At 40.0% G+C, this 13,337-nt stretch overlaps 1 protein-coding gene across 7 annotated transcripts in view; it reads left to right on the top strand.

Moving 5' to 3' along the window:
- The window catches only part of cep112 (centrosomal protein 112), a 137,899-nt gene that overhangs the window by 110,328 nt on the left and 14,234 nt on the right, over positions 1 to 13,337 (top strand). For all 7 annotated transcript variants that reach the window (XM_053239046.1, XM_026916234.3, XM_053239044.1 and 4 more), the window contains one exon: positions 1,926 to 2,075. In XM_053239046.1, coding sequence (XP_053095021.1) covers positions 1,926 to 2,075 — 150 coding nt within the window. The remainder of the gene's footprint in view (positions 1 to 1,925; positions 2,076 to 13,337) is intronic.

Genomic DNA, 13,337 nt, shown 5'->3' on the forward strand with positions numbered 1-13,337 from the left:
TGTTATTATTATCTGACGTTAACACACCCTGGTCTGTTTTGCCTTGAATCTCACTTGCAGTGTGGGAAGCGAAGGCTTGATGCGCTCAGCTCTTTTGAGATTATGTGTATTTGAGTGGCCTTTGAACCATTAACCAACGTTCCACTAGTAACATTTGCCCCCTTATCGAGAATTAGCTTTCCTATTTGCACAGGGCAATACAGCTGCATGCGTAATGACCCAATTAAACATGCGCCAGCCTATACATTAGTGTAAAGGGCAGCATGGCTTGCGCTGAAAGTACGCTAACTTTCCCTGAGCCTTTTTAATCAATGTCTAGCTGGCAAATTCAGCTCATGCAAAGAAGACTCGTTTTCAACCCACATTTGACCCTCTCATCATTTGCAGCTTTCCAACTAATGATCGGCATTTAGATGAGGCTCAGAAAAGATACTGGGCCTAGCAGTTTTATCAGTCAGAGGTGATGGGTAGTTCATAGAGATTTATGATTTTACATTATTCAGGTGCATATATGCTATGGTTAGAATGATAAGCACCGGAGATGAAATGTAGCAAAAAAGTTCCCACATTACACCAATGTCTGTTGATTGCTTTTACTGGTGTCTAACAGGAGTCATTATTTCGTCCCACTTACTTGCTAAAGTCCTGCATAACCTGGCATTAAAATGCATAGTCATCAAGCTGTGGAGTGACAACCCAACTCATTCAGCTTCAGCAGGAAGTGTGCTTACTCCCAGCCTAAACAGTGGCTGTGAAATTACAGAAGGAGAGCTGAGGCAATTACACTCGAAAGGGCCTAAATATCAGAGGAAAGATACAGGAATAACAAGAAAGGAGGGATGAGCGTGCGCCTCCAGGCTGAAGACTAGATGCGGGAATCTATATGGCAAAATAATTATTACTGAGGGAACTGATGTTACCATAATAATGTACCGTTTGTCGCTTTCATGTGGTCCACCTACTGACAAAATAAGCCTAATCTCTCGCTCTGTGGCTGCTCTAAAGTGTTCACTCCCTACTCCCACACAATGAATGGATTTCAAGCAAATTATTCCTGCTGAAAGTTTGCACACGATAAACAATTATCTGTCTAGCCCAAAGCAGCTGCCTCTGGCTCATATTTGCATTTCTTCGAATTCCTGTCTAAATAAAATGTTCATTTTACTGGAGCATTACAGACAAACAGTTTCTCTCCTTTAAATATCTACCCATGCCACAAGTTTAAAAACTTGAGGCAATCTTTCTGTCTTTTTCAGCCTCTCCTTTTTTTAACACCTGTCTTGATTGACATGTACAGATTGCTGTTATGTAAGTCAGTGTGTTTTGAATTTTAGAATTTTTACTTTTCCTTGGAAACACGTCAACCCATATTTTGACTCCATTTGCATGAACGGGTTTATTTGTTTACTTAGGATGTCCAGTCAAACACCCTGATTAAAACAATAAGCAGGTTATTCAGTGCATGCATACCATTAATCTGATATTTCTCAATTTTCTATGTTGATACATCTACACACAAACATAATAAAAACGAACAAAATCTTGATCTATTTGGATCAAAATAAAGAGCCTAGAAGAGGGACAGCATTATGTACAATTTGTAACCATAAAAACTCTGAAGGAATACAACACAAAAGCAGAAACTTCCAATAAGATTTAAAATTGTGCTTCCAACCAACTGAGAAGAAATACATAACATGCCAGATTAAAATATCTGCAGTGTGTGTGTTAAGAAAATTATTTAAGAAGTGATGCTACTACCTCCCTACTGAGAAATGTAATTAATTTAATAGCCTCACTACTAGCAATGTTACTAAAGAATTTCCAGTTTTTCACTGACACATGTAGACCCAGAGTTTTCTTATTCTCAGATTATTGATGTGCATGTAAACATGTTGTGTGTCGTCATCTGTGTGTGCTTCTAGACAATGGCCGAGCTACAAACAACACTGTTCTCCATTAAAGAAGAGAGCAAACAAACACAGCAGGCTTTGGAGTGCCAGCTACAGGAAGCACATACACGCTGGGATGAGGAGAGAAGACAGCTCAGCCGAGATGCTGACCGTGTCGGCAAAGTGAGGACACACACACACACACACACACACACACACCCCAAACCAGAGCTAATTGGATCTAAATACAATATACAATACAATACAGTGCTATGTCATCGCAGTATATACCACAGGACAGAAGAGAACAGAAGTAGGATTGGTAACTTGTTTATCCCTTACAAGGGTCTTCTTTCTGTAGGGCTTAGGAATATGATGTCATGATGAAGTGCCTTATGAGTGATCGGCTATTTTGGCAGGGTTAGTCAGTCATTAGGGCAGATAGGCGGCCTAGTTGCTTGCTTGGCATCCCTCTGGGGTTTGCTGTGATATAACTACTTGTATGTCCCTAATATGATAAAGTGGAGTGGCTCGCATTTATGATAGGCTTTAACAAGATCCTTCATCTGAGAACCTCTAACTTTGAACTCTGCGTTGAGCTCACTGTTTATCTGTCATGGAGGAAAGGCACAGCAGAGGCAGTCTAAGCCTGAGTGCTCACTACACAACTTTTAAAATCTCAGTGACCCACTCCACTGACCCACTCACACTACTGACCCATTCACACTACACGACTTTAATCATTTGTGATCAAAAGATTGTTTGGGACACATAGGATTGTTTGGTATGCACACTACAGATGTGCTGACAGATGAGGCTCCAACACTACACAAGCTTTGATTGCAGACAAACACCAGCAAATTCAACAGCCTCCTTTGACAAGTTTCCTTTTGCTATACCAAATGACTCCATGACATCCTTCTTCTGACCCATTTTACACAATAATATCTATGTCAATGCTGCTTTTCACATGTTCTGCACACACCTCTGAGTCTGATACTGCTTTTGGTGGATGCAACAAATTGTTTGTCCAGGGAGCTTACCATAACAGTACAAATCTTTATACTATTAGCATGGTAGGCTAGCTAGCAAGGTGTTTTGACCGTAATCTCAGCATACTCTGATAGAATAGCTATTGAATAAAGTGCAGTTTAATTAGCTATTTCACAAGTTCCACAAACACAGTCATTCACAAAGTGCTTATTTGCCAGTATTTGAAGAGCAGTAATTTGTGATTCATGTTATAAATGCTACATATTTTCAAACATTTAGGATGGTCATAACCCAGTTGAACCACATATCTTGCCAGCAGCAACCATAACTAACAAAAGATCATTGTTTAATGGTGTCCGGGATGATAGACATGTTAATTTTGAGCTTTGTGCACAGTGCAGTAAATTGACAAGATAGCACAAGTAAAGGCCTGGTACACATTCAGTAGACAGAAAGCAGGAGTGGCATTAGAATAAACTAATAAATGTGTCCCACTGTCTACATTCCAATCGTTTTTCAGGGTATGACTAGATAGAATTGCCTGGGGTGCATTTAAAAGTAGGTAAAGGGATGTCCTCACTACAGATCTCCACTTCTATCATTAAGAAAAAGGTGTTTTCTGGCCTTGTATCTAATCGAGACTCGACTCTCTTCTGTAAGCATAACCAACAGTCAGCTTATATTAATAGTCTTAGAGTCCAACCTGACTGCTTCAACTCTCCCTGAATCTGAGATATTTGTTCAATTACCACAAAATACACTTGAGAGTTTGTTTTGAGTGCACAAACCACTCAGAGGCCTCATTATTGCAAGCCCATGAGTTAACTGCTCAGTTAATGGGGCTCAAATTAATAACTGACTTGATTAAATTTTCAATGATTATATTCCACACTGACGGAGAGGGAGAGAGGGCGTTTGAGTAAGAATAGAAGGGAGATCAGAAAACATATAAGACAATCATAGACAGTCAGAGAAACCATTGCAAGCTGACATTATTTCCAGACTGCTCACTTCAAAGGCAGATTATGAAAGCCAAAGGCCTGAAACAAAAAAAAAAAAAAAATGAAAGGGGTGGAAAAAACAAGAACATCAAAGTCTAGTGCATTTGAGTGCAATAATCCTTAAATGTTTGTTGTGAGCACAGCAACTCATATCAGATGTCCCTTTCTCTCCCTGGTGTTTAACCTAAATCTCCAGAAAGGAGGCTGTAGCCTTCTCCTTACTTTGATTGTTTGCATTTCTCTCAAAGCTGCTTAAGACACAAAATGGCACCATGTGGTTGCTACACTTCACACTCCACTGGCTTTAGCACGGAGCTATGTTATTTGCATCGCTGTGATTTCTCTCACACATGGTTAAAAACAAAGCTCAGTGCTGCCACGAAAGCAAAGAGGACAACAGTTGGAGATGACAAGACAGCTGGGGTTTATTGTAAATGCAGACCTGTGGAAATGCAAGGTACAAGGTGGGAGGCTGACAGGCGAGCGCATTTAGACAGAGCGTAGTTTAGATATGCTATGCCAGTGATGAAATAAGAGCTAAGCATATGCTAGTGGAAGTCTTTATAAATGCAACTCTGGTAATATGCATGCCAAAATGTCTCATCTGTAATCACACACTTGTGGTCCTGGTCACCTGTAGAAAAGCAGAATCCTGAAAAAAAAAAAAAGGCAAGACAAGCTTGTGAATGGCTAGAGATCATGGAGCCCAAACATCATGAAGCTTTATTAGGCTGGAGCCAAAGACTGTGCACCCTTTATAATGTTCTCCGCACTCTTTATATGGCGTGTCTCCAAATTGCATAGCTGCAAGCGGATACATCAGTGCATTAGTCAGTGGTTTGGGTTCTGCAGGGAAGTGAGAAATGTCAGCGGGTTATGGACACAATACACACCCAAACAAGTTGCACCTTCAACTTAAACTTCAAAATGTTGAAATGCCTGAACCAAGTCCAGAAGATCTTTTTCAGTCATGGAGTACTTTAAAATTGTAACTTATACCATACCACACAAACGCATTGACAAAGGGACTCATCAGTACCCCTTTAGTAAGTGGATTTGGTTATCCCAACCTGTTCGACACAGTGCTATATAACACTATATAAGGCAGAGGGAAAGACCTGAAGTGCCAGCATTCCCCTCAAATTAATCTACGAGATCGTAAGCTATCGTCATCTTTACACCCAAGACACGCAGTTGGGGAAAGATGGCTCAGCACATTTGTTTGTGAGCAGATATTGAACTTCAAGAACCTTCCATCTTTCCTCACTGACGTGATAAAAGCTTTGTCTAATTGGTGTAGCTTCATCCACATCAATAATGCGTTCTCTCAGGAAAGAACAAGAACATATGTCTGAGAATAGAGATAATAAAACTCTTATCAGTTTGAGTAATGTCTTGCTGGTCAAAAGAAATATCTTTTTTTTTTTCTTTTTTCCAAAAGTTCTTGAATACTGTCATCTGTTTTTCCTTAACCACGTGTTAACTCCTATGTCATGAGTGCTTCTCATTGCTAAATGGCGTAAAACACAAAGCACCACTCCCTGAAGTGCAGGCTCATCCACAAAACCGTAGTAGTGCGATTACCGTGGACGCACTAGGACATCATCCTGCCTGGTGTACCCCTGAGCTAGACTTCTATCATCCTTTTATTATGAGCCTGAGCAGGTGGCTAGAAGCATGGATCCTGCGAAGTGAGTTATCCAAAACATTGGTTTTAGAGAGTCTGGGGTTTTTTTTTTTTGCCTCAGCTGGATTAACAGTGACTGATGACTTTGAACATGGTGGCTTATTATATGCACAAGGTCCAGTTACCTAAAATTCTGTACTTATAACATTCTGGAAAAGTAACTAACCTGACTGAATTGCAAATACCTCTTCATGCTTTACCTTTTACCATTAATGATTTATGGCTATAAATTAATGTTGCCACTTTTGACTAGCACCACGGACTCTGAAGCCCACTCCCACAGAAATTTTGACCAATCCCATCCATTTCCACAGTTATTTTTGATTGCACCTGCCTGCAGTATTTTCTTAGTTGGTTCTATTTCACAAAATGCACTCAAAACGAATTCCTCACAAGTCAGATCCAACTAAAGCATAAATACAGGCAAACAAAACTAGGTACACACTCGCAAAATATGCACGGAGTCCAAAATATACCAAGCACCCAAGCCCAAAGGCAATCAATAATGAAATGTTAAACAATTAAAATATTTTGTTTGAATTAGTCATTTCAGTTACAGTCTCAGTTCATGACTGTAACAAAAGCAAGGAGAATGACAAGTGGATATGACAAAACAAAGTTAACACATGACTAGAGAACAAAAGACACAAAGACACAATGTGTGAAAGGTGTACATATAAATACTGCTGGTGTGTCATACCACACTCACTGCTCACCTGTAGTCACCAGAAACAGCAGCACAAACTCAAATGACCAAGTGGGCCGTATTCATTTTCCTTGTGGAGGGAAAAGGTGTGGACTGGTTGACTACGATCGAATTTTTGAAAAACAGTTCATGCATGGTCTAAGCAGAGAGCCTCAAAGGGTTTATGCAAATATGGCAGCAGTTGCCGTGCAGGATTTTTTGCAGCACACATCACTGCTGGGGACGCCAGAAGCCTGGCCTGCTCCTCCACCTGTTAAGCCTTTCAATTTGTTACTTTAAACAACTGAAGAGCTGTCCGTGTTCTCACAATGCGAGATCTCATGATGAAGTGTTTAAGAGCTTTATACGAGCTCTGACTGTTTTTCTTTCAGCCTCTCTTTCTGGTCTTGTATTTTCACCAGATTAGCACTCATAATCATCTTGCTGAACTGATCTTACCAATAAGTGTCTCGCACTCACTGTACCACTCATTTGATACTGAAAGAGCAGAACCTAGAATAAGTCCAAATCTCTTTCTTTCTTTTTAACAGCTTGATTGACATTAACACGTGCTGCATCCTCCATGTTGGAGGCTATGACTAGATTAAAGAGAGTGAGTGAACGAACAATCATTGCAAGTGCAGAACCCACCTAAGCCACACACAAGGTTCCTAGCTGGCCCTTCCAGTCCTCCTGCTACGAGCCACACTTCTCTAAGCTCTGATTGTTTGACCTGAGAGAACAAGTGGTCAATAAACTGATGCTCAACTGGTGACATCGATCCATTCCTGCCAGTTGTATTCCCCCAGTTTTTTTTGTACTCCAGCACTCTGTCATCCCTTTACCACTTTACCACTTTACTAGTTTAGGGAGTCCAAACACAAGGCTATACATTGGGCTTCCACTACCAGTATCTGAAAGGAAAATAATGTCCCACATCACATCCATAGCCAGCATAATCAAAATGATTCCCCTCCTGGTCCTGGCTTGTTGGTATGTTTTTTCCTTCTGGGTAGGGCTGCATGTATGAGTCAGTCACACCAACTACAACAGCAGCAGTGATGGTGGTGGTATTAATGCTAGCATTGCTGTTCTAAAGGATTATACACACTGATTATTAGCAGATTCTTTATTCTCCTTAGTAGACTGAACATTGTGTTAACCCACTACCCAGTGGGTTTTAGCTTTTTATTGATTATCATGGCAGTGGTTTAATAATAATAATAATAATAATAATAATAATAATAATAATAATAATAATTTAACATGCTAGAAAATTTCCAGCAATGGCTGCTGCCATTGTCTGTGCCGTTTCATGCTGTACAAATTACTTCATAACTTTCAACAAAATGTTGCAACACAGGTAGAGCAGCTAAGGTCTCAGCTCTAAGAAAAACTCTAAGAACCCACATGTGCTTCAAGACAAGACATTTCTGAGTTCAACCCATAGATATTTTGATAAAATTTAAAAAGGTGGTCAAACGTTTTAGTGTTACTTAATGTATTTTTTATCATTATATGTATCCTTTGGGTTAAAATAACACTGAAAGCCCTTAAAGCCCTTAATGGTGTTTGCCATTGAAGTCATCCAGTTATAATAGCCATTGCGATATACCTTTGTCAATCATTTGTCAAATGTAGTAGCTGGAAAAGTTGGATTTTAGATGTTGTGCATCATGGAAGATGTGATTAGGTAAGAGGAAAGGTTCCTCTTATTTAAGTCAGATTTTTTTGTTTAAATCAGATGTTTCGTTACCCCTATTTACATATGTGCTTTTACGCCAGTTCAGTGGTAGTTAATCAGAAAAGGGTGCAAACACAATCTAGTGAGTTGAATTAGAAAATCCTTTAGCATACTTACTTTACAAGGTGGATGATTCAAATCTCTGTTTCTCAAATTGGAGTATCCACACTTGGAGGTACAAAAAAAAGGTACTTAAAACGAAAACCATGTCTTTTTAGGGTAAAAAAAAAAAAAAAAAACAGTACTAATACTTTTTCAGAAATTAATTTAATTAATGTAATTAATTCAATTTTAGTTGTATAACACTTTTAGCACTGAACATTGTCACAAAGCATGTTTACAGAAATATATAAATTAGATCAATAATTAGAAGTACTAATATGATTAAACTGATTTAATAACTAATGACTGTATTGTACATTAATTATCATGACTTGAAACTGGCTTTATAATTAAATATATTTTGTTGCTGTGTGATACAACAAAATCCCTAATGGGACATGCTACAATGACAGCAAAATTGGAGAGGCTTACAAAAAAAAAAAAAAAAAAGACCAGCTAAAAAGAAAACCAAAACTGAAACTCAAAAATAGTGTCAGTTTTGAGATGACTGTGTGGGAATGGAATTTCTCTCACTGTTTATTATTAAATTATTTATTCATTACTAGCTTATACACACTTTAAATATTCTTCCATAGTTAAACTTAATTGAAAACATCTTTTATAGTATCAAATAATATGCCTTTAAAAACTCCACTGAAAGGAGCACTTGGCTTTAAAGAGAGTTGAAACGGGATACTCTGGCCAAAAAAAAAAAATTGGCCAAAAAAGAACTACTGATTGACAGCATTAGAACAATGAAACGGTAGCAGGAAGAAAGCCTAATATCAATGTAGAACAACAACCGTTGGAAATTGGACGATTTGGAAAGGAAGTAGTTGATAACCATTCTTAGTGAGAAGGAAAGTTTGACACAGTCCAGGATTTGGTCACTTGGGAGTGAATCACCAACAATGAGAGAAGATTCTCAAGTGTTTAAAACCTAAATTCTACAAAATCCATTGTATAAAAGAACTGCTGTTATACATCTTATTCCATCTTATGATGGAATGATCTTTCTTAGAAAAATGCTGCAAGTCTAAATGACACAAAATGGAATGAACTCCTTCACATTTGCCTGGATGTGAAAACACAAGAACACACTTCGACTCCATCCTCTGCTTTCTTTTATAAGGTTCTCTCATCACCATGTGGTGGGTACATTATTTATTTTTTACTCCTTTTTTTCTTACACACACACGCACACACACCTCTCCCTCTTTATTTCACATGCTGATACTCTTCTCCTCAGTGCACTATAAACTATGAGTCACTAGGAGTCTCAGTAATCCGATGGGTCCCACATGTCTGCTCAGGCAGATGGGAGCTGACGGGGTTCAGGTCACATCCAGCTTCCTTTAGGCAGTAGTAGAGTGGAGCTGTGGGAAGACGGACTCTGGTTCAAGCATGCCTGAGCTGAAAATGCGTCCTGACATGCACTGCGGCTCTGACTCACAGATTTGAGAAAAGAAAAGGCTGCCTGCCCCCCAACTCAAGCCTTCACAAGAGAGCAGGGAGAGAGATGTAGTGTAATTGCTACTGTGGATGATGTACTGTGGTAAATGCAGCATTGCTCAGCAAGTGGAGTAAAGCTCTGGCAAGCAACACACACATACACAAACAAGTGCAAACACAAACTCGGGTTAGTAGAGGATACATGATAGGACGCAGACACTATTAGGGCTGCATGATGATAGCTAAAAGAATAATCACGATTATTTATTCAGCTTGTTTATTTATTCATCTGAAGCAGACAACTAACAGCTTGGGCAATGTAAAAACAGTGAATAATCATGACTGCTTTTGTTATTATATAATAAGCTTTCATATTCATAGTTAGAAAGATAATTACTTTTCACATCCAGCCAAACACAGGCTACTAGTGCATGTAATGAAAACTTGGAAATCTCCCGTTCGGACCATATTAACCTGAAGAGGACTCCTTGAGCTCACTGACTCATAGATGTTTAAAATAATAAAATAAAAGGTCAAGCACTTCAGATCGTGTTCACATCAAACATAGCCATGGCTGCTAGTATGCTGGCGTATTAGCTCAGGGAAAACAGTGTGCTTAGGAGAAGCGTGCTTAGTTTTTTTTTTAACCCCCCTGTTGCCTCTTCTGACTTCCAGGTACATGTTTCATTTTTTTTGCAGTATGCAGTATCATTACACCTCTACTAACTTGTTTTTGTCCGAATGACTGTTTTGTCCAAATCTGTGGATCTGTGTAATGTTATCCAATATTTGAAGATTAAACATGATCTTTGAGTGATTTCAGTTTTTTTTTTAATTGTTCAAAGGAATAAGCAGTCAAGTCACACGCATAATAGGAGATAGTGTTTCATGATCATTAGTCTATTTATTGTTTGTCAAGGATTAATACATTATTAAACTGATTCACTAAAGGCCTTTGCAGCCTTTAGATTTTACACCAGATGTATACTTTATACCCCAACCAACAAACAATTCTCCCTTTTATTTGCTTGATGTAATCAAATAGTTCATGCAGACAGTATGGTGGATCAATCCCAAAAAGCAATGTGAGATCGATTCCCAATCCCTGTAGTTTTCTTTTGAACCTCAAGAACGAAGTGTTTCTTATTCAGAAGAAAGCGAATAACAGTGATGTTCCCCACAATGATACGAGTCTTCCATGTGTGCTGTGGGGGTGTGGGAAAGAGATAATTGTTGAGTGATGAGTGTTTAAGGCGATTCTCAGCAAAGAAAACGAATGTCTGAATGTCCAACTTCACAGGAAGCAGCACGAGATAACATTCCAGCATCCTGCTTTAGAAAAGCCTCAGAACTTGTCACTCTCTTCTTCTGTTTTTCTAGGATAGTAGCACAATGTGCAGCCTGTTTCATTCATTTCTACCATCACTTAGCACTTGTACCAACCACCACACCTTCCCATTTTTTCCCCCTCCACTTTTAACTGAGCTTTATGTTACTTGCTGGCCAAAGTGTAGCATAGTGAAGCCAGAAATGAGTTTCCTCCAGTATTTCAGTTTTTTCCTTTTTCTGGTACAGAGCTTTATAGCATCAGGTCTACTTTAATTATATCACGCTGTACATGGACGCTTTTTTTTTCCCTCTCTTGCCACAAACTGTCTTTTGTGTTTTGAGTCTGTTCAAGGATTTCTAAAGGACGTGCTGGCATGCACAGGCCTTGGCGGGAGAAGCCGGGGAGAGGAGGGGGGTATTGAACTGTTATTGTTTGAAAGGCAAGGCATGTAAGCGGCCTTCACAGCACCGGAGCCACCGCAGAGAACAAAACAAAGAGAGAGCAAGGAGGGAAGGAAGAAAGAAAGCTTTAAAGACACACAAACCCAATCCCTCCTTTATATCCAGCTGTGCTAGGGGAGAAATGAAGCAAACCTTTAAATCTCTTCCAGCACCCTCCACCTCTTTTGCTGTTCCTTTCTCTTTCTTTCGCGCTCTTGGGCTCCTCTTATCCCCATCCTTTGTCATTTAGCAAATGCAAACATCAGAAATCGCAGCTGTCTCTAGCGACATACAGCTGTTGTTGCAGTAGCTCCACGGAATAGCAGTAAACTGGCTTTGCGTTCGACTTTCGATTGACAGCTATGTTCATCAAGGGCCCCATCATTTTATTATTTTTTTTTTTATAGCTTGGCACTGGTAGTGCTGCAGTACAACAGATGAAGCTGTAGAGAATTACACCAACCCAGTCGCTTTAATGGGTGCATGCAAGGGTATAGGTTTTGTTTCCAAAGTTGCGGGTGTGGGAAGGGGCACCAAGTCTACTTCAGATGAACTTTTAACAATCAACCCAACCGGATTATGAGAGCTAAGCAACAGTAGTCCTACCCCTGGATTTTGAGTTTCCCCGTATGTGTGTGTGTGTGTGTGTGTGTGTAAGGGTTTTTCAAGATTCGATGTAGTCTTACTCATTGTCATTAAAGGATCTTGTTGTCATTAAAGGATCTAAAGGACATTTTTTTTAGAGAAACCATGCTGCAAATAGAAATTCCACATGAAGCGAAATCTAGTGCACTACGGTGCACAAAACACACACTACAGTTTAAAAGGGGCCTGTGAGTATTTCCCCTCTCCGTTTTGCTTTTTTCTTTTACCCAGGGGAAACATACTTGCCTTATCTTTACAGAAGGACCACCCAGGAAAGGCTACTTGAATCTCACCTTTTTTTGTCTGTTGGTGTATGTAAACTTGTGTGTGTGTGTGTGTATGTATGTATGTGTGTGTGTGTGGGTGTGGGTGTGGGTGTGTAGGGGGGTGGGGGTGTCTGAAGCCTTTTAAATCTCATCGCTTGCATCTTGGCATTCCTGCAGGTCTGTACAGGTGTACTGCATTTATATTGTGTGTGTGTGTGTGTGTGTGTGTGTGCGCACTACACTAATCTTCAGAGAATAAACAGTTGTTAGAGAAGCCAATCTATTGGAAAACAGGTGAGAATAAAGCACATAGCCACAGCTTCTCTCTCTCTCTTTCTCTACTCTATACACCCCAACCCTACCCCCTCCAGGAAAATGAGCCTTCCCCATTTACTGCTTGTTGAGATTGATCCCACACTGGCAGGCTGATAAAAAGCATATCACCTTGGCCATCTGGATCCTGTTTGGAGAGGTTCTCCATAGCAAATTCTGCGTTCACGCCGAGAGGAACAACAGCTGTATGGCTGTAGCACCTTTCCCCTGGCCCGTCAGGAAAGTTTGGGAAATACGGAAAGAGAAAACAGTAGAGCTGGTGTATCTAGGACCACCAAGCAGACGCATGATTGTATTAGAGGTTAATAATATGGAGGACTAGTCAGTGCAGGCCAGAGCCCAACAAGACCAGATAAAACATGAGCCTGAAACAAGCAAAGACCACTAATCCTCTTTAAAAGCAGCTGTCAGTCTTGTTGATGTCTCTCAACGTGCTATGAAGACCCTCCTTTTGCTCTGAATAGTAACCATGAAGCAACCAAAGGACCTACACTGTACTACTGTACCCCAACATGAATCATTCAAATGTCATGTTTCTACAGGCTGAGAATGATGTTCCTCTTTAAGATAAGGAAAGAGCCATTCTTCCATCCTCTCTCAAGCTTGATCTGGCTCACTTCATCAGTCCAGGGAAAACCACATGAAAGGATTCCTACTGATGACTGCCAGCAGGTTTCCAGGAAGCAGTGCGACACCAGGGCTGTATCACACTTCTGGAACTTGCCATCACTGCGGCATGCTACCCTGCTGGGGAGTAGCAGCCTGTG

The sequence above is a fragment of the Pangasianodon hypophthalmus genome, chromosome 13 (genome assembly GCF_027358585.1).
Source record: "Pangasianodon hypophthalmus isolate fPanHyp1 chromosome 13, fPanHyp1.pri, whole genome shotgun sequence".
Taxonomy (NCBI): Eukaryota; Metazoa; Chordata; class Actinopteri; order Siluriformes; family Pangasiidae; genus Pangasianodon; species Pangasianodon hypophthalmus.